The sequence below is a fragment of the Carettochelys insculpta genome, chromosome 4 (genome assembly GCF_033958435.1).
Source record: "Carettochelys insculpta isolate YL-2023 chromosome 4, ASM3395843v1, whole genome shotgun sequence".
NCBI classification, from domain to species: Eukaryota; Metazoa; Chordata; order Testudines; family Carettochelyidae; genus Carettochelys; species Carettochelys insculpta.
The window spans coordinates 101,703,752-101,726,276 of record NC_134140.1 but is presented as its reverse complement, the minus strand read 5'-3'; the positions used below and the strand labels follow the sequence as shown (position 1 = coordinate 101,726,276).

The window sequence follows — 22,525 nt, the reverse complement described above, 5'->3', positions numbered from 1 at the left end:
ATCCAAAGAGCAGGGATAGGTAAGAAGGGCCCAGACCCACAACTGGCTACGAGGCTTCTAATTTAACTTAATTTAATGAATGTTGACAAACAAATCTCTCTTGGTAGAAATTTGGCACACCCTGCCGAGGACGCTTGAAATCTATCTGTTGAAGTATTTGAAACCTACCTTGCAAGCATACTGTTCTCTGGCACCAACGCCATATTTATCTCAGTAGTAGCACTCGTTTTTCAAACAATACTAACCACATGCAGACTTGCATAACATGGAATGTGGTTAATAAATAACACAGATAATAATGGGCCAAATCAGGACTGAGACCTGCTCCCTCACCCCCCCCCCCGCCCCAAAAAAAAAAAAAAGATTAAAAGCTGGAGTCACCACCACACAATTGGCCTAATCAAACAAGTGCTTTGCACTGATATACCTAGCACTTGTTAGGCACTCTCATAAATATCAAATCAAATCACATCACAGGCCCTTTATTGAATGAATTTGGGCTAGAATTCATACAGCAAAACAAGCTTATAGATAGGCTTACTGGTGGAGCCCTGCATAGATATAAAATTTTTATCTACATCCATATCTGCAAAAATGAACCGCAGATATCTGCACTGACATCCATAGGTGTGGATACTCTTGGGTATAAAGCAGATATCTGCAAATTTGCAGAAGTCTAGATAGAAAAATTGTACCCACAAAAATGAACCACGGATGTAGATACCATGCATATAAAGTGGATAGACATAGATTTACAGAGCTCATTTAAAGGATACATGGGCTTTCTGCTGTGCCTCTGCAGACAGAGACGAATTTCATCCTGTGTTGAACTCTGAGGTAGGGAAAATTTCATGTGGACTATTGCAAAAGAAGAAAGGGCCTTACTCACTCAATGGATAGCATACCATGTTCAAAGAGAAAGTTTTCTGTGGGGAACAATGAGTGTATTCTAGTGGACTGCTTTCAGAGCTGATCCTCTCCTATATAGTCCCAAGGTCTTTGGTGATACAACACAGGTAAAAGCAGAAGGATCCAGCCCTTATGGAGGTGAGATCGGTTTAGAAGTGGGGATTTACTTTACTAACTCACAGAAGCCTTGAAACATTTCACAGAACTGCAAAGTACAAGGTATTGAAGACACACACACACACACACATACCTGTTGCTTTAGCTGCTTCTCTAGTTCTTTTTTGAGCTGAAAGGCTTTCATCTATGGAGAAACAAAAATTTTCACTTTCATGACTCAATGATCTTGACTACCTGTGCCAAAGTTGCTACCAACACAACAGACATTTAAATTGCAGAAGACACCAAGTACTACACATACACTGGTGCTTCTACAGCATTGGGCTGGAACAATTCCCACATTTGTGCATGTTATGAGATCCTCACTGGCTTATTACTTCGTGTGTTCATGACACAATCAGATCACTGGAGAGGAGCAGATGGTTTCCCCTACCCCATCTTGATGTTTTGGAGTGATAGGTGGACTGTCACCCTACAATGACCACTGGAAAGAAACTCTGCAACCTCTTCTACCCCCTGGCTTGGGTCCACCACAACACAAATATCAGTGAGAGAAATGGCTTTAAAACAGCCTGAACTCTTCAAAACATTCCCTAGTTGATAAAAAATGGCATTAATCCACAGAAATACCCAGTGTCTACCAAATGGGTAACCTACTAGGATGTCCATGCCATTTGCATGCACTTGAATGTCATGAATAACACTACTTGTAGCATCACTAACAATTTACATTCAAATGAAATGCCATCTCTTTGCACTGGGACTCATTGGACTCATATTCTGTGCAATGCTGAACACCTGTTGGTAGGTGTTAAATGTCTGTCTTCAACTCGGAATGAAGCTAACGGGAGCCAGGGGTAGGCAATACCTCTCCAGGCAGGACTCAAGTACCTTATGGGATACCAATCGCTTGCTGCTTCTTCACCAGTAAAATCCAGTGTCTTCAAGTACTGGTGTGTGAGTTGGTTAAGAATCATTTAATACTTCTGTGGTTAAACTAGGAAGTCCCGAGGTACGATAGCAGAGCAGAGAATATTCCATAATGACTTTGCCACTTATTGTAATACGTTGCTCAACTTCTGACACAAAGAAGTTTTGTGGTTTCATTATTTTTAGAGATTATGAAAGCTTGATTTTTTTGTACATGCCATGATTTCATTTCAGTTCTCCTGTCTCAGGACATTGACCTCACACTAGAGAGAAAATGGATTTTCTGACAAACGGAACAACTCAGCTCAGACTGCTGGATTAGACTGAACTAAGACAAACTCTGCTCTCTGTTACTCTGGTGTAACTCCATTAACTCAGACAGCTCGGTCACTGTGACAGAGCAGAACTTCGTGCCATGCATTTTAGTTCAAAGTTTGGGGATGAGGCTGTATTTCTTGTAGCAAGTGTCATGCCAACAGAATAAATAAAAAGGGGAAGACAAAAGATTTATTTAAGAGATTGTGACAAGCATCTGTAGTAGGAACCCCATCTTCTTAATTTGGACAAAGTCTCTAATCATTTCTCATCTCTTTACAGCATTACTTCAGAATGATTTCATCCCATGCAGCGACCTCAAATGAAATACAATGTCAGTTAAAGGAAGCCAAAAATCCTTGGGCTGTATGGTAAGAGAGAAAAAGTAAAATGCACATGTACTGGCAAGAGCTATTTTCTTCAAACCATACCTGAGAATTTAGTTTGGTCAGTTGGGACTGTGTTCTTTCATTAAGTTTTTGCAGGGCTTCTTTTTCTTCATTAAGTCTTTCTCTGTCAGCTCTCTCCTTTTTAAAGTCTTCTTCATATATCTGTACCTGAAATTATAAATGTTATTTATCAAGTGTATTGTGGTAGTGTGACAGTGATCCAAGGTTTCCAATACGCTGATTTTTTGTATTAAAACACGTTCCAAACACGTTCAGAATTCATCCTAAGAGGGAAATCTCCAACCATGATAATTTCCTCTTTACAGAGCACTTTTTAAACTGAGCCCTTCTAGTAAACATTTTTTCCATGCTTTTTTCACACTACCTCACTTTATTTATCTGCATGTGATCCCACCTCACAAATAATTCAGTCTCGGTATTTGTGGAATATTGCTATATTTAGGAGGTTGGTTTTGGGACAGCCTAAGGTGAGATTAGCACCAAGATTCCAAACACTAAAGGCATGGACTCTTCAAAATTATTCAAATGTTGGTTTGAGAGAGAAATATTTTACAATTTTGTCCCATTTTCAAACCAGCTGTAACAAACTTCCTCAATTTCCACTGCTGCGTCTCACCTGGCAGGTAGTATTCAGGATCCTGCAAGGGATAGTCCCTGAAACGCAAACATGACGTATAACACTGTATGTTATCATTCACACAGAGATAAACTGGGACCTAGGAAGCATCTCAATGATCCCTTACTTGATACAACATGAATTAAACATGATTTTGCTCTTAACCAGGCAGCACTCTTACATGTGCAGCACAGAAGTCACAAGTTACTACTGCTGTTTCTCTGATTCAGTGAAGAAATGCCATCAACCAGGCTCATCAGCATGGGGCAGGGTGGCAAAAGGGGGCAGTTGCCTTGGGACCTGGTGATTCCAAAGGTCCTGGCCACTGCCACTACTACCACAGCAGTAGCTGGAGCCCCAGACCCCTTAAATAATTGCCTGTGTGCTGCACAGCATGCTCCAGATGGCTCTGAGGACTGAAATAGGGGGACCAACATAGCGTGGTATGGGTGGTGTTAAAAGCTGGCTGCCCCACCCCTTCTAGGAGCATGAAGCAGGGCCCCTGCACCTTGTCCAGGTGTCTACTAGATGTCAGTGACAGGGGGACTAAGTGAATAAGAGAAAATGGGAGAAGAATGGAATTTAGGTTATGAAACAGCAGCCATTTTATATAAGCAGTAGGCGTCTGAAGGTAAACTTTGGTGGCTTATTCCGTAGAGATTAATAGAAGAACAAAAAAGAAGCTGTGGTTATTTTATCTCCAGACAGGTGATGTACACACTGAGAAACTCTGCTTAAGTCATGTTCACCCAATTAATATAGCTACGTGCTCATGCATCTAACTAATGCTTAACAGTGTTCTTTTCTAGAGGAGGGATCATTTATACCAGACTGACTATCAAATTATGAGATTGGCCCTGATTCTCATTTGCCTTACACCTGGCGTAGTCATTTATAACTGTGCACAATAAGTATAAGTGTTTTACATCCACTTTACGTGGATGCAAATGATGGACACAAGGGGTCAGCCTGCCATTCATACCACAGGCAGACAAAGAAGCAGAAAATATTACAAGATAACTTGTAAATCCATATTACCTACATATAGCTATAGGTTGAACTTCTCCAATTCAGAACTCTCTCATCTGGCAACATCCATAATCTATCATGTAAATCCACCCCCAGTCTCCTGCCACACTCAAGCCTTCTGTTCCTCTTCTCTTCATGCTGAGTGTAAGGGCCAGAATGACTATGATCATAAGTTGACAGTATATCTCCATTGCTTAGTCATCTTTGTCCTGTCCCTGTGACAGAATGGCAAAGCACCATACAACAAGAAAGGAGGTACAAAGGAAAGAGGTACATATAGCTATAAGTTGGACCTCTCTAATCCGGAACTCTCTCATCTGGCAACATCCATAATCTGGCATGAGTATAGTTCGCCAAATGATCACTTATCATGGGCGTGGCCAAGTTTCACATAGTCCCATAAACTATGTCATAGCCAGAATGACTATGCTGACGTGTACAACGAGAAAAATACATTAATAAAACCAACCAGCTATATTTCAATTCCCCCCAAGAGGATTTTGAGGAATGTCACACACTATTTTGTTGCCAAATGGAATGAAATAACCCATTACTGAGCACTGAAGTATAAACAACAAGGAATCCTGTGGCACATTAAAGACTAACAGACTTATTTGGGCATAAGTTTTCCTGGGTGAAAACCACTTTGTTGGATGCATGGGCTGTGTCTAAACTAGCCAAAAACTTCGAAATTGGCACGCAAATGGCCATTCCGAAGTTTACTAATGAAGCGCTGAAATACATATTCAGTGCTTTATTAGCATGCGGGTGGCCGCGGCACTTCGAAATTGATGCGGCTCACCACCGTGTGGCTCATCCAGACGGGGCTCCTTTTTGAAAGGACCCGGGCTACTTCGAAGTCACCTTATTCCTATGAGCAGTTTTGAAGTGCCACGGCCACCCGCATGCTAATGAGGCATTGAATATGTATTTCAGCGCTTCATTAGTAAACTTCGAAATGGCCATTTGCATGGCCATTTCAAAGTTTTTGGCTAGCATAGACATAGCCATGGAGTCCCAGGACTCCTTGTTGTTTTTGCAGCTACAGACAAACATGGCTGCCCCTCTGAGAACTGAAGTATAAGATCCTGTTCTCCAGCATGTCATACATTGCATTAGAGAGTAAAGTCTGTCTCAACTGATCAAACATGTTAGAAACAAGTATTATACCCCATGAATCTTCTGATCACGTCTATTTGTGTTTCAATAGCTGTGTCTAACACTATACAGGACAATAGACCTAACATTAAGAAGTCCTGTGGCACCTTATAGACTAACAGATATTTTGGAGCATCAGCTTTCATGGGCAAGGACCTGTTTCATCAGATGCATGCGTGGGAGATTTCAGAGGATGATTTAAAGGGGAGGGGGGTCTCAGTAAAGGGTAGGGCCAGAGCTGACAAGATCTATTCAGTCAGGGTGGATGTGGCCCATTCTCGGCAGTTAATGTGGAGTTCACAACTCTGTCCCCATGGGATACTAGACCTTGCTCTGGTCCTCTGTTTAGGGCAGAATTTCATCCTATGACAAAGAAAACCACTGGGATAACAGGATCTTAAAAGTAAAACTTTTTCTAGGTTAAAGCCAGACTTCGTCCTCCTTTCAAATCAGGATAATGAGTTAACCAGAACAGTGTTTTTTAAAAAAGGAGAAAATATGGAAAAATAGTACTTTGCTAAACTCAGTCCGACTGACATCCGGATAGTCTCACCTGCTGCCTGAGAACTTCCAGCTGGGTCCTCATCTCTTCATAGCTGCAGGTCCTATCAGACTTATCCAAATGTGGCACATGAAAGGATGAGTGTTGCTTTTGCAATGCATCCTGAAGGGCCTGCAACAACATGTAAGTGCTGACTCGGATTCACCACATCAAAGGAATTCCTTTTAATCATTACAATGCTGGTATTTCTGACTGCAGAGATTCAAGCAAGCCATGAGTTGTTTCTGACTGCATCTATAGTCAAATTGCATTTCATGTGGTGTATAAACCGTACAACTAATACTTAACTACTCAGATTTTCTAAGTGACCACATTCCAGCTTCTGAGTTTGAGGCACTATCCTTCTGAGAGACTTGTGCTTAGATTTGCATATATAAATAGGATTTGTGCTTGCAAATCGAGCCATTGCAAATCCATCCAATTTACATTCACTGATGCCTTTCCCTGTGGGGGCAAAAATCAGTTCTGGAAAGCCTAGACTAGAGAAACTTTTTGGGAAAAAAGGCTAGGTTCCTAAAGGTGCCTTTGTAAAACTAAAGACTTTTTTGTACCATTTAGCTGTTACCTAGCAAACAACTGAACCAAAAATCATTATGCACTAAAAGTGCACGTCTACTGCTAGAGTTCAAACTCGTTTACTCTTGGTATGCAATAGATTGCACAGTCACTATGGCTAGCCACTAGAGGGAGTCATGCTTACACACACTGCTTCTGATCTGCTTTTCCATCCAACTCTGCTATGATACTTTGTACTACTTTCCCTTACATTTTCTTTTTAGATGGGATTGCTTACTCCAGTTATCCATGGGCTTGGCATCATTTTAAAACTAACGTTACTCCTCATCCCCATAACCTATCACCAGCTAACAGATGTCAAACTCCTTTAATATTCTGACATGGCCATTTGGTGTTGGCCTAACTCAACTTCTGTTAAGCAGACCATGGCTGTAAGTGAAACTTATGCATGTTTTAAAAGAATTTCAGAAAATTGTCTCAGATTCCTTCCCTTGCCTGAATTAATCAGAGTTGCCATCACACAGCTAACTATCAAAAGGCTCCGGAGGATTTCATAAGGGTAAACATTCCCTGATGAGGATGTCACTGCATTTCATCAGAATGCCCAGCAGAGTTCATCTGAAGTGATTTCCTGTTGGCCAGCTCCCACACAAGGTCATAAAGGGAGAGAAGATCAGTTTAGGAAGACAGAGGGCAGGCAGAGTAGAAATTACAAGTCTTCCAGAAGCAGGGATGGCCATAGTAACCTGAAGGTTAATATTATGTACCTTGACTATTTTGTAGAAGACAAACCCATTCTTTTACACAGGATTTGTTAAGTATAGATGCTTGGTGTGAAATCTGATTTCATTTTAAACACTGGCCCATGTGGTATGCACCTTTGCCTTGTTGACAATATTTACATGCAGAGGATTAGTCGCTGATTCAAAGATGGCCTTATTTCATTGTTCCTTTATGAAGTTCAATAAAAGCTCTATTATCCAGCACCCCCTGGGGAGCTGGGGGTTCCAGATAATCAGACTTGCCACATATTGGAGTGGGGCCATTGCCACCTGCCAAGGAGCTGGCTCCCAGCCCCACTGCTACTGCTGCTGGCCAGAGAGCTGGCCTTGCAGCCATCATCCCACTGCCGCTAGCCCTGGCACCACAGCTGCTACTCGTGTTCAGATAGCCAGCTCCTCGGTCACCAGCCCCAACAGAGCAACTGGCCAGGTAGTTGGCTGCCCTGGGACCACAGCAACCAGGCCTGCTCCTTCGGCCCTGGCTACGTGGCCACCAGCATAGCAGGTGCCAGTTAACCAAGTATGCCAGTTATCCAAATACCAGACAACCGAGCTTTTACTGTATTTTCCCCAGTTTCTCTCAGTTGTAGGCCTGTTCTCTTTTTTTTATAAAATCAGTCACCAAGCTTATTTGTTCCATCCATTTTAACTTTGCTGACTTTAATCCAAGTTTTTATTTTAAAGGTGCGCATTTTTTTAATGTGGTAACAATTATAACATACTTTATGTTACAGATCTGTGCCAGCTTCAAATTAGCTCACCACGAGCACAGGTGGACATGTTGGAGATGGCAATGGAAGAACACTGTGCATTTTCCTAGTACTCTATATCAGAGTTAATGACACGTCTAGGGTGTAAATAATTTTGTACAGACCCACTAGAAGAATTCACATTATTTTGTGGCCCTCAACAGTTCTGATTTTTAAGCAGTTCCTGTACAGGAGGAGGGTGGAAGAAGCTGCTATTTATATATTAAAATGCAATCTGGAGGGATTATTTTAATGCTGTCTGCAGAATAAATCTCCACTTCTCTGTCAATTAATAAATAAATCAAGCTTTGTCAATTAATTTCTTTATTAACTGTGGTAAGTTAAGAGTTCTCATAATTTAAAATAAATCTCACAATATTGGGTGTTTTTCTTAAAAGCCCAACTCCTGGAGCCATGTGACAATATGAGAATCTCATTCCCTCATCCCCTCCTGCCCCAGAAATTTCTAGACCTCATTGTGTGAAGAAAACGCTGGAAAACATGAACTCTAAAGGTTTAAAAAATAAAGCAAATAAAGAGAACCATTTTTAAGCTTATGATTTTGGGGCAGCGTGACTCAAAATTTTTGAATACGTGGGACTGGCAATACTGTGGACAACGGTCGGTGTGTGCACGAGTGAAACATTTACAGAAGAACCTAAATATCAGGCAAACGAGAAAGAACTGTTCTCTCTTTCACTCAGTGAGTTCTGTGTTAGAGCAACAGGTAACTCCCCAGCACCACAGCTCTTCACAAATGAGCATGCTTCCTTCCCTCCTCCAAAGGTGTCATTTTGGGAAGGCAGAGGTGGCAGCAGCCATGGCTGTTGAGATACTGCCTGCTCTTCCTCCTGGTCCCCCATCAGGGAGAGAGAGGAAGGTATGTGGCTTAAGTGTATGCCCCTAACTCTTCACTAGTGGGGGAGAGGAGGGCAGAGGAGTAAATCACAGAATCTGTGCACTTTCCCCTCGCTCCCCAGTAGTCAGGGGACGGGGGAGGAAGAGCAAGAGGAATTCCCCCCAACACCCTCCCTGAAACGTTGTCCTTAACCCTTCTCCTCAATCTCAACCACAACACAAGACCAGAACAGAACAGAACAGAGCATTTCATTAAATTTTTTTATGAACAGGCCTTCAAAACTGAAGAAGTCACACAAGTTCCTGTGCAAGTCCCGTCAATGCATTCCAGAAACAGCTAAAGAGACCGCAAGTTCAGTCAAGTTCTTTTACAAGGCAACACGCATTTTCCTTGCTTTGAATTTAGCCTATGCATCATGCAAAGTTACGTCACAGTAATTCTTAAGAGCAGCATATTTCCTCAGGAAGCTTTTGTGGTTTACCAAGAGGTACATTGTTAGAAAACACATCTTGCTTTCTGTGATCTCTTGATTCAAGGTTTACTGCAATTCCCCCTTTTTAAAGACAGGTTTTTTTTCTTGGCTCTGTCTAGTAGAGAGGATTTTGGACTCCGAGTGTAAGGTGTGGAAGGGAGGTGGCCAGGAGAAAAAGATCAAAGTGAACTCTTGCCTCAAACTTGCGGAGAACTTTGCTAACGACTTCAATGGGAGTCAGGATCTTCGCCTCTAAAGCTGAGCAGAAACTGGAGTAACGTAAGGAGGAGAATAGGATTACATCTGGGGCAGCACGATTTAGGGACCAAAGGGGAGAATGGAGGGAACAGACAGCTGAGGCCAGGTAGAAAAATTTGAGAATTGAACACTGCTGATGCACGAGAAGGACTAGAAGCCCAATGATTATTTAAGTCAGGTTAGAAATTTGAAGTACAGAGGATTTGCAGGAAATTTTGGCTTCTCACATGTGACCTGGCCTGGAGGAAATTTATATTCCCCTTCTAAGTGCAGTTCCTGTCTGTGTGTCAAGAGTAGCAGGCCTCAAAGGTGGGCTCAGATGATCTCTTTTGTCCTTACTAACCATCGCCCCCTCTGCTGAGGCACACAGATTAGAGGCAATAAAGGGTTCCGCTGCTATGGACCCACAGCAGCACAGCACATGAGCAACATGGGACTAAGGAAAAAGCACCACACATCAGGGTCCTCCAAGCTGGCGTTAACTGACAGCACAGATGCTTGAAATAAATTCGGGTCAAAAATAAGAAAATATTAAAGCAATATTTCTCATCTAACACCTCTCTGTGTCTGTACCTTGTTGAGGCGATTTATTTCCGATTGATAGTACTCTTTCCTTTTGGTCACGGAAGCTTTTTGTTCTTTCAAAAGCTTGTTCTCTTCCTTCAGTTCATTCAATGCATCATTTAAGATTTCTTTTTCTTTCTGAAATGTAGAACGTATCAAAATATTGATAAGATTCAGATGGAATTTTTTTTTTCCCCCAAGCATGAGTTTCAGATTTTCTGCTCTTTGGCGGATGTTTCACTCTTTTGCCCCCAAGGAATTGTGTCAAACCATGGGAAGGAGAAGCAGCAGGAAAAAAATGGGTTACTGGACTCTGATGCTCTCAAATGTGCAGAGATTCCGTTCCAGATCAGATCCCGGCGCATTCATGCACCTGGGTTGCACAAAGAGACCTTGAAGTCAGGTAGCAAAACAGAGGAGGTTGCAGTGAGATTACTACTCCGCCTGTACATTACCATAGTCCCTCCACAACAGTCCCCAACACAGCAGGTGTCCACAGAATAAGCTGCAGTGAAGCAGTGCTCTAGCAATCCCTGGCTAATGAAATGGTTCCTGTAACAGCTGATGATTTAGAGCAGACCTGAGGTTGTTCTAAGTTGTAAGAGAGGCTGAGCTAGCTCCCAGCCTTCTCCAGGATCCTCCGAGGTATCTTAAAAAGTTACCTTTGTCCCCACCCTAGCTGCGTGGAATGGTGCATGCAGACATGATGATATTTTAACTATTGCCCATTTAAGGAAAGAGTCCCTAATTAAGACAGACTTTTACCACATTATGTTTAAGATGGCATTGTTGAGATTAATAAAACTGGTATGTTAAACAAACTGTCCAGTTGTGATGTCTCATCACATTTAGTCTCACCAGTGTCAGACCACAAGACACCATTGTTGTTAGTGCAGTTACTGGGAGGAGTATCAAACTCCCAGAGTGACCAGTACTTTATAAACTTAATGACATCATAAGGGGTAAAAAAAATTGCTTCACTAGCAGCTTTTGTCAGACTGAATTAGATCAGAGTTATTTTGACATTTTTCTAATTGAATTTAACAGCTCCAGGCTTCTTGCACAAAAGGACAAAAAGTTAAGAAGTTTTCTGAGTTCTGCTGCTTTGGGCAATAAAGAAACAAACTACAACAAATCTAAACCCAGTGTATTCAAGCACACTGGGGGCTATAAAACCCATTCTTACGTGCAACAGGTGTGCCTCAGTGCTGTCAGCTACTGTGTTTTATACAGTATTAAAATGCCCAGAAGAGAGTAAATCTTAATGCGCATATCCACCCACTGAAAAAGCCCATGGCAGGCTTACATTTACTGACCACATTCTGGCTACATTCCCTCACTAAACCCTAAATTGGTTGGAACATTTAAATTCTTTGAAACAGTTTGTATTTTAGCAGAGCATCTCCTGATTGATTAGTTACAGATAGAGGAGTAGTCCCAAAAATCTGGAGCTTGGGGTTTTTAAGCTTCTGAAAAAAAAATCTTATAAAATGTTTTCATCTTTTCTAGCTTTGACAATTACTTCTCCTAGGGCTTCCCCCACTCCTAAATCCCAACAAATGCAAAAGCTCCCCTTCTGACACATACAACGGAACACAAGCACCTCAGTACCCCATGTAACCAACCTCCTCTGGGTCTCCAGACAGGTCAGATTCCAGCTCAAAATTGCCATGCTCATTTGAGAACCCTCCATCGATTTGTTCCAGAACAAGTCATTGAGTTCCACCCATCTCTGTCATGCAAACACAGACCTCTGCTCTCTCCCTTCACTCACCTTCCCTACTGTGAAGTGAGAACCTTTTCTGCAGCTGTTGGCCACCTGTGAAAACTTTCATCTCATGGCCTTATCCAATTATCTATTTTCAGATCCCACTGAAAGAGATATACATTGTCCCTCATTAACACCCTTTTCATGCTACCCTCATCCTACCATCAATTTAAAATGTTATCCATATTTTATTTGAACTGTGCAGACTATCTGTGGATATGGTTGCTGAGTTGTGTGGTATACTGTGCTGTACATCCTTTAACCCAATGGTTCTCCAGCTCTTTCATTCTTTGTACCATTTAATCATGGAGGGATGTGGCAGATAAAACACAGCTGGACAATCACTTGCATAATTCACCACGGAATCAGTTCTCTCTCTGCAGATCACGCTCTGCATTCCTGCCTGCCATGGCCTAACCCAAGACAAGCAAATGGTTACAGCAAACAAATCTGTGGATATCCAGTTTTTAGCTGTGAGTATCCGCATCCACAGATGAGGATGCAGATATCCGCAGCTCATTTTTCCTAATATGGATACAGATACAAATTTTGTATCTAGAACTCTGCAAATTTATGGCTGTCCGCTTTACATCTGTGGATATCTGCAGCTCATTTTTATGGATGCAGATATAGTAAACCCTCCATTTAATGGACTAATGGGAGTTGCCCGTTATTACCAAAAGTCCGCTAAATGTGAGGGTTTCCTGCCCACCCCTTGTCCCCTTACCCCACTCCTCCACAAACACAAAACAAAACAAAGAAAAACCCTGCCACGCACTAGAGCTGCCACTGCTGGAGGAGCCGCTGACCCTGCCATGGCTAGACCTGCCTCACCGCACATAGCCAGAGATGCAGCTACAGGCACCACCCTCCCATCGTGTGGCTGGAGGGCCCATCTTACAGACTGGAGGAGCTGCTGCTGCTGCCGAAACCACCAGGGAGAAGCACATGGCAGCTCTGGTGGAGGAGGAGGCACTACCTCCAGGCCACGGCAGCAGAAAGTCCCTTTTTGGGGATGGGGGCCATTTAGGATTTTACCAGCCCCAGTGGAGTTTGTGAACAGTGGGGTACGTCCATTGTTCTCAAAGTCAGCTAAATCGGGGTTTACTGTATACTTTTTTTTTATCCACACATGGTTCTACATATTGGCTTATTTTTCCATGAACATGGAGCAGCCACTTGCAGATGCAAATTCCTCTGTTTCAGTTATTTCATTGCACTCAGGAAATATCTTTGTGAAGTTTTGTTCTATGAATCTGACTGTGACTATGATAACTTATAGCCATGGCACTTAGTTGTAGTTGGTCCAACATCACAGAGATGTATTTCTTTAACTTAACAAAGGAGCAGTTTCTGAGGTAAATCCAGATATTTTCTTTCTGAGCACATTCATGCCAGTGAACTGGTGTCCTCAATTATCTATGGAAAGTGAATCCTACAGGGGCGCACACACTGTAGATGGAAGTGCTTTTAAAAATATAATCCAATATACAAGAGCAAGGGAGGATTAGCTTAATGAAGTGCCGCATACGTAGCACAGCACTTCATGAATAATCTCCCAACACCCTAATTACCATCCTCCCTTTGAAGTAGGGAGGTAGTGTAGACAAGGTCCGAGAGTGTCTTTAAAAACGCTAATGACTGCTGTTTTGTTTTATCTCACAGGTGTCATTAGTCCATGCTGTGATCTCCTACTGGAGCAAACCCTGAGCAATGCTATGGGCACACACAATGAAGCAGGTAAAATGCAACCCTCCTACCGCATCCTGAGCGGGTCTTTCTCTGGCCAGGGCTTGCAGCCTTTCACATTCTTGCTGATTCCGGTGCTTTTCTTTCTCCAGCTCACTGACAGTCCTCTGTGATGCGCCCAGTTTCGCTTTCACTTCCGCAAGCTGTAGAGTGATCGTACACACACACAGAACATGAGTCAGAGGATGATGAGGGCTGCAGTATCACCCAGACTCCTCCCAAACTTTTTTGTGTTCAGCAACTAGGCACAGAGAAGGTGCAGGAACTGTGTATATACGTACGATCTTTCCCTATCCTTTCTCGAAGGACATTTTAAAGCACAGTGGGCCAGATCCTCAGCTGTTGCAAATGCACTGGTTCAGCTGCCAATTTACGGCAGTTAAAAAGCAATCCCTCAACAGATTTCCCACTTTTAATGCTTTTTTTTTCCTGTTTATGTGCCTCAGAATTCACCTGAGGGGTAAAATGATCATGTAGTGACAGAGGGGTCAAGTAATTTGTATTCTCTCAGGCTATGTCCAAAGTAGAAGCATCTGTCTACAGAGGTTACCATCAGAAGAGATGTTCCTACAAAACTTCTGTTGACAGACTGCGTCCACACATAAAAGAGGATCGATCTTCTAATCTGCTCTGTCAACAAAAGGGCCCCCGCAGCGTCTACACAGCTTTTTTGTCTACAGTTTGTCGACAAAACTCATTTTGTGAGTAGCTGCTCTGTGAGTTTTGTCTACCAACACCCAGTTTTGTCTGCTAAACTCTCTAGTGTAGACGTAGCCTAGATGTAGCCCCAGGCTACGCTTACACTGACTGGAACTGCCAGCAGCAGTATGCAAACAGGCAGTCTCCAAAATGCAAATGACCGCTCATCTGCATATTCACTTGCCAGCAGAGGCTGCTGTTGACAGGAAAAAAAAGCACTGTAAATGTGGTTCTGCCGGTGAACCCCCCTCTTTGTTGGCAGCCTCTTATGCCTGGGAAAAAAATCAGGCATAAGAGGCTGCCAACAAAGGATGGGGTTCGCTGGCAGAACCATGTTTACACTGCTTTTTTCTTGCTGCTGCTGCTGGCAAGCAAATATGCAAATGAGCAGCCATTTGCATTTTCAAAACCTTCCTTTTGCATACTGCAGCTGGCAGTTCAGGTCAGTGTAACTGTAGCCTCAGTGTATAAGCAATACAGAAAGGAACTGCATGGTCTATTAACAGAACAGGGGAGTGGGCAAAAATCAACATTTTTTCTTTGGTATAAGACAAAAATTAATAGGAATTTCTTTTCCCAAGAAGGCATTTAGAAGCAGACACTGAAATTATGAGTTATTTAAAAGAACAAACCCCACCCAGGCAGCTAGCTGGGTAACAAACTCAACTATGGTGTTTTCAAAAGAAATACCTGTGGCATAAATACCCTCACACAGTATGTGAAAGGAGGGAGGATGAGACTACCACATATTTTAACACAACTCTTAATAGAAGTCAAAGTATTGATTTCAAATAAAAGAAAGCTTCATGTACAGAATACCTTCTCATGGGGTAAAATCCACCCAGGTATTACGGCTAGTGAAGGAATCTTCAGGTTCCCTCACAACGGATGCCAAAGAGGATCCCTGAACTGGTCATTCATAAACTAACCTGGAAGTAGCACAACGGATGGCGGAGGAGTGTTGTACAGGTTCAGTGTCCTTGGTATACATTGGACACCTGTGGGGCAGGCTAATTCACAGGGAAGCACGGCTTAAAGTGGGCATCATTTCCATGATCTTGTGGAGGGCGTGAGGACCTTTGTTTTGCTGACAGTGATCCCCACAAGGACTTCAAAGACCACTGAATATTATCTCTAGTAACTGACAGCCAGTAAGCCCAGATGTACATTATTTTGTGTTCAGACTCTGATTTTTTTTCCCTTTACATTGGGGGGAGGTAGTTTTTATGTTATTTTTCACTTTATACCTGTAGTCTAGTTTGTATTTAGGAATAGCGCTGCTGTCAGTTGGTAGCACTTTTACAGCCCAATAGAAACAATCAAACGTACCTTTATTTCATAGTGGCGTTTCATACTTCTAAATTGTTGATCCCATTCCTTGTTCACCTCCAGCAGCTGCAAAAGTCAGTAACTTTCAGTGAGCAACACTTGTCTCAGATGCATTACTGGATAATTTAAGATGACTATTTTTGAAACCCCTAGCTAACAAATGTGTTCAGAATCTCCTTGTTATCTACGGTCAATTTACTTTCAGGAAAAGAAAGTCCAAAGACAGCCAATCTTTGTGGCATGTCTTTTGTTTCTTTGCTATTTGCATTTCAGACTACAGTCAAGGTGGTGGTATGAACTGAGGCTTTCCCCATAAACACATAATAGTTGGGCAGGGAGTGACATTTACATCATGCGGATACACAGTAAGCTCCAGGTGACTCATGCTTAACACAGTAGCAATATAAATAATAAACCACCACTCCCCATTTCTTTTTGAAGTGTAACACTTTTTTCCTTGTTGACAGATCACTAAGTCCTCTGAGTTATGTATGCTAAAGTATTGTTTCAGATTTTGCAACGCCCCCCTTGATATGAAAGTACAGAGTTCTGATGGACTATTTCAGTGAATAAAGTAAACTGGGATTAGTCTTTATCCTAACGGCTGCTACCAAATTCATGGTCCATTTTACAGTTGTAGGATTTTAAATTTTGTAAGTTTCATGATTTCAGATATTTAAATCAGAAAATTCAGAATTTAAATGTAGGGGTCCTGCCCGAAAAAGGGTTTTTTTGGGGGGGAGGGAGGCGATGGGGGATCACAAGGTAGAGAGGTCACAGTATTATCATCCTTATTTCTGGGTTGCGGTGGTGGCAGTAAGTGTGACAATCCTGCAATCAATGTTCCCTCTAAACTTTTCCATGTATGTGTGGAATAAATGTTTATGTGCACCAACATGTGTGAAGGTGCACCACCAATAGAAACTAAACCTAGCTCTGGGCAATCTGCTGATCAGATGGGCAGTGATTAATTCTCTCCCGAGTGGCCGCACAAGTGCCCAGATTACAGGGAACACTGACTGCAATAGGGATGTAAAATCCCACTTAATTGGTTAACTGGTTAAACCCAGGCCAAGTGAAGTGGGGTGGCTGAGGATGCCATGGACAGGGGCTTCTCTGGCCGGTTTAGAGTGCCCCCACCTACAGCATGCTGGGGACCCAAGCTGCTTAGATTTGGCTGAAGAGTTCCTTCTGTGGTGCTGCTGCAGGTGGGTGGCGCTCCAGCATGGCTGAAGCAGCCACCATCCACAATGGCCTGGCCATGAGCACACAAGCAGAGATGCTCCTGCTGGGCAAAGCAGCTCCAGTCCCCCTCCCCAGCTGTCTCCTCCCACCCCCACACACTTTCCAGCCACCTTCGATGGGGACTGCTCTGATGAACTGGAGTCCCCCTGCCTGCAGTGGCCCCACAGGGCTGGAGCTCATGGCAGGCTGCTCCAGCCCCCTATCAGTCATCTGTAACTAGTAAGCCTCATCTGTTTAGGCTTGTAACCCCCTGCAACTCTGTTTTTGAATTAGAACACCCCTCCTAGTTTGCAAAACACTGGCTTCCCCTGTGAACCCTGAATAATATAGGGTAAAAGCACCCAAAGGGACATATTTCGAGGGAGAGACCAGATTTCAAGGGCCATCGTGCATTTTTCAATGCTGTGAATTTTGTAGGGGTTATACAACAGATGTTACAGTTATTCAGGCATATCTGTACAATGAACAACAAGTAAAAAGTCAAGACCCTGGTATTCGGCATAATGGACAGTTCATATAAGAGAGGCAAACCCCACAGAGAATGGGGTAGATGATATAGTAGATTGGTGCAGAGCTAGTCTACTGAAACTAAGCCATTCTGCACTGGACAGGTAAAGATGTAAGGAAATAGCAAGGGAGGCATCGGACACCAATGGGTGCTGAGCCAATTGATGATGATGATGATGATGATGATCACACACGTAAGTGACACGTGAAAAGCAAGCAGTGAACCAATACAAATGATTTAGCCTCTTCAGATATGCCCCCTAGAAGCACTCTGACAAAGTGGTTGTTACTCATGAAAGCTTATCCACAAATAAAATGGGTTAATCTTTAAGGTTCCAGAGGATTCCCCATTGTTTTTGTAGATACAGACTAACACATCTACTCCCTTTAAGACATGGATCATGTTTAGGATGTACACAAAAAGCAGCATTCCCAATTTGCTAAGAATCAGATATCCAATAAGCAATTATTGCTGTTGAACATTACCCCTTATTTACTGGAAAGAGCTATTATGAGCATAAATAAAGTTTGCATTAATATGTCTTATGGAACCATATTCAGGGCTCAAGGAATTATTAGCTTTGAGCTTGGCTATGCAATAGCACATTATTAGTGTGCTTTTCAGCCCCAATCTGGCAAACACTTATGTACTTGGATACATTTCTTGGACACTACAGTACTAATCAAGGATGGCCTGATCAGTGCCACACGGTACCGAAAACCTACTGATCGCTATACTTATCTATACCCTTCTAGTTTCCATCCTGCACACGTGACTAGATCCATTGTTTACAGTCAAGCTCTTAGGTACAATCGCATTTGCTCTGATCCCACTGACAGAGACCAAAAACTACAAGAACTTTACCAAATATTCATAAACCTGAATTACCCACCAGGAAAAGTAAAAAAACAAATCGACAGGACCAGACGCATACCCAGAGACCAGCTACTCCAAGATCGGCCCAAAAAAGCCAAGAACGGAACACCACTGGTCATCACCTACAGCCCCCAACTCAGACCACTGCAACAAATTATTAAAGACCTACAACCTATTCTTAATCAGGATGCTACACTCCAGAAGGCTCTGGGTGACAGGCCTGTTCTCTCCTACAGACAACCTCTCAACCTCATGAGGATCCTTACTAACAGCCACAGCCTATACCCCAGGAACACCAGTCCTGGAACCTTTCCCTGCAACAAAGCCCGCTGCCAGCTTTGTCCACATATCTTCTCTGGAAATACCATCACTGCACCTAACCAGGTTACTCACAGGATCACGGGCACTTTCTCATGCTCCTCTACTAACATCATATATGCCATCATGTGCCAACAATGCCCAGATGCTTTGTATATTGGACAGACTTCTAACTCCCTTAGACAAAGGGTCAACGGGCACAAGACAGACATCAAAACACTCCAGATCCACAAACCAGTTAGTCAACATTTTAATGGAATGGGGCATTCTGTCAATGACCTCAAGGTATGTGTGTTACTGAAGAGACATTATCGCACTGTTTTAGAGAGAGAAGCGGACGAGCTGACTTTTATATTCAAATTCGGCACATTAACACATGGTTTAAATTGTGATGGGAACTTTCTGAGTCACTGTAGGGGCTCGTCTGCATACTTGACTCAATCCAATTCTTGATCTTCCCCCCCACCCCTCCACTCTCTGATTTGCTCACCTTGATTATCTTTTTCTGATTTGTCCTCCTTGCTTACTGTTTTTGGTTCTCTATGTCTTAAATATTGAGTCTGTTCTGGTCTGGCTATGGTCTGAAGAAGTGGGTCTGTCCCACAAAAGCTTACCTAATAAACTATTTTGCTAGTCTTTAAAGTGCTACTTGACTTCTTTTTGTTTTGCTTAACATTGTGTATGTAAGACAGGTCAAGGGCTTCAAGGGTATCAGGTCACATGCATAAAGTCAAGCATATAGGTAAGCATTTGAAAGATTGGAGCCTTCATTCAGGTCTAACTTATTTTGGTTCAAGAATGTAAGACTAGCATTCTACAAGAAATGCATGACCATGATTCTGCAAGGCTGTGTTTAGACTGTATCCCTACCTCGAAATACTTTACGCAATTTGCCTTGCGTCCAAATGGCACCAAAGTTCAAAATAAGGGCCTATTTAGAGGGTTCTGCTACTCTCGTACAGTGAGGGGTAGCGGAACTGGAATACCATGCTCAAAATAGAAGGGCTATTTTGAGCACGGGGAGTAGCCCTGGAATTTGTATCCCAAAATAGCAACCATAGTCTAAACATAGCTCTATTGGCTGCAGAGGAACTGCTAGAGAAGTATATATTAATCAATGTGAGCATCTGTGACAGTTTTGACCTCGTGGTTTCCTGGTCTAAGAGACTAAAAATTATAATTACAGAACCATATAATCATTTACCTCTTGTTTCTCTCTTTCCAATGTTATGATCTGATGTTCAAGGGTACCTGTTGGAATGTTCTTCCTTTTTGTCAGTAGTGTACACTTCTAAATGAGGAGAAAAATAATATTTCAAACAAATCCTTCTAAACAGTAAGCCCAAATTCAATATTGTCCTACAGAGCACTTATCTACCTTATAGGTCTCTATTACTAATGTTTATAAAGCAACTGGAAGAGGGAAATTTCTAGTTAAGTGCTATATTTACACTGTCGTCCCTTTAAATCTCCCTACCAAGGCAAAAAATTCAACTAAAATCTAATTTTACAGCTCAGTGTAAGGTTTGCTTAATAAGTGGCGGAAATGAAAACTGGGGCCAGCTAAAGTTAGTGGAGCATTGCCCATTTATACCAGCTGAGATTTTAGCCCATTTTGCATCATTATTTTGTTACAGGTGCAATTCTTTTTAAAAAAGCAGTCTCATGATTTTCTTTAGCTTTCTAAGTTCTTGTTTTGGTTCATTCGTTTTTAAGATATTGTATATTAAAGTACAGTTGGCCTGCCACATGACTAATAAAGGTCCCAGACTGCAAACACTTATCATGAGGCATACTGGCATTCATTCATGGCACTAGTATAGTAAGCATTATTCCCAGAAGCGTTTGCAGGAGTGGATCCATAATTAGGTGCCCAATGGGTTCACAATATGCTTCATAGGTCATCTGTAGTCAGTATGGTTTCAGGCAAATCCCAATTTTTATATTATTAGCCCAATAGAGCATAATCTCCCAGAAATTGTCATGGGTTCTCATAACAAGACATGATGAGTACTCCCTGTATGTAGAAGCAGAATTGTAACAGCAACAAAAAGTACACAACTCCGAAAAACACATTAGCTATGCCAAGGGCTTGGTTATTCAAAGCATTGTTTGTAATTCCTCCCCCCACCAAATATCCAGTCCATAAGCAGCCTGATTTTCAGACCAAAACAGCACTGTCAATTAGAGGTCTGCTTGGACCTAATTTTAAAGCCTTGCCTGAATCCAACTACACTACAGCCTACACGAATGCAAGTCCAAACATGTCAAGCCTTTTCTGTTCCTGACCCAATCCCAATATTTATGCCTTTGAGGTTCCAGTCAGGCTGCAAGGATCTATGGGTCCAGATTCATTCTCTCATTTTTTTAAAAATGTGTTTCTCCTCAGAGCTGCCAGGACTAATTGTGCCCCCCCCCCACATCCCACTCCACTCCTGGTCACCATTTCATGTCTCAATCTCTTGCTGCTCCTCCCAAACCTCTGTCAGTGCCAGTACCACATCCTTGGAGCTTGGCCAGGGAGGGAGAGCTTTCCTCTTCTCACACCTGTGATCCATCTCTGGCTGCCTTTTGCCATGGAGTCAGCCCACTTGTGGTAGAGCATCTCACACCTGCTTGCTGCATTGCTTATGTATTTGTCAGCCCAGGCAAGTGAAGCAAAGCCTAATCGAGAATTCTCAAAAGCCACCAAATACATTTTGCAAGTTTTTTTTTTGGACTAATATACACAACTTTAAGGACAAATGGTGATTTGTTTTAAATGTCACAAGTCACTCTTTCCCCTACAGAAGCACAACAGTGGTAAATTCAAAGAATGCCCCAGTGCCCATGGTTCAAATCTTGGTATAACTAACAGTACTTCTAGAAGCTGCCTTGTTTCTACAGCAATTTGCCATGCCCAGAATTAGCTTCTTAAAGAAAAATTAAAGAACATTTTTTTAAACTAACTTAAAGATCTACAGCAGTCTGGTAGCATCTTAGTACATTAAAACAGAATACATTCATTCTGACAAGTCTATTTTAACACACAAGCCTTAGTGGTCTATTCACAAAGTGAGACCTCCATTAGTTTTCAGATTTCCATTAATTCAACAACATGCTCTCGATACTGCTCCCCATCAGAAATATTCACTTACCTGTGACTGGTCGGCTGAAGTGTCTGAGCCATTCATATCTGTCTGTGACGGCCGAATGTGGTTTCGGATGTCTGTGCCACTACTGGTCTTTAAAAGAAGGCAAACAAATAAAGTATTTGCTTTAAGCAAGTGGGTCATCCAAGGGAGGGGGAAATAGGATGTCCTATTAAATATATGTCTTCAAAAATGTCACAGAAAATGTTCCCAGCTAGTTAAGCATATGTGGAAGCAGCTCAGGACAAAATATAAGTGATCATTGGACTCTGATGTAAACTTTTTTTTGCTTCTAAATGGGGGCTTCCCTGAATTTCTCAAGCATGCTGCATGTGACTAACATATGAGACAGGACAGGGATTTGTTTAGAGTGGTACGTAAATTGTAATCCTTTCCTTTACTGGTTGAGTCTCCCCTGGGAGAGGAATTGGCACAGATAAGGGAAGAAAGAATAAACTTTCAATAAATAGCTCTAGGGACATGGATCTCTTTTCCCCAGCACTAGAGATATCTGTTTCCACTTGGAACCAAGTCCTTTGGCTTTCCTGACTATAAACATTTTCTGACACAACATCAAGATGTATTGTATGTCCTTGTAAGAGAGAAGTTAGTGAGTCACATAATAGAGAATACCAATAAAGCCTGTGAAAACTATG

The 22,525-nt window shown here is 42.3% G+C and overlaps 1 protein-coding gene across 1 annotated transcript in view; it reads right to left on the bottom strand.

Moving 5' to 3' along the window:
• TNIP3 (TNFAIP3 interacting protein 3) overlaps positions 1–22,024 on the bottom strand; it is a 39,208-nt gene extending 17,184 nt beyond the window's left edge. Inside the window, exons 1-8 of the mRNA XM_074991952.1 lie at positions 21,876–22,024; positions 19,943–20,029; positions 15,792–15,857; positions 13,775–13,906; positions 10,256–10,384; positions 6,038–6,157; positions 2,703–2,828; positions 1,160–1,210 (exon numbers count right to left, since the gene is read on the bottom strand). Of these exons, the coding sequence (XP_074848053.1) occupies positions 1,160–1,210; positions 2,703–2,828; positions 6,038–6,157; positions 10,256–10,384; positions 13,775–13,906; positions 15,792–15,857; positions 19,943–20,029; positions 21,876–22,013 (849 nt within the window). The 5' untranslated portion in view covers positions 22,014–22,024. The remainder of the gene's footprint in view (positions 1–1,159; positions 1,211–2,702; positions 2,829–6,037; positions 6,158–10,255; positions 10,385–13,774; positions 13,907–15,791; positions 15,858–19,942; positions 20,030–21,875) is intronic.
• Between the last annotated feature and the right edge of the window lie 501 nt (positions 22,025–22,525).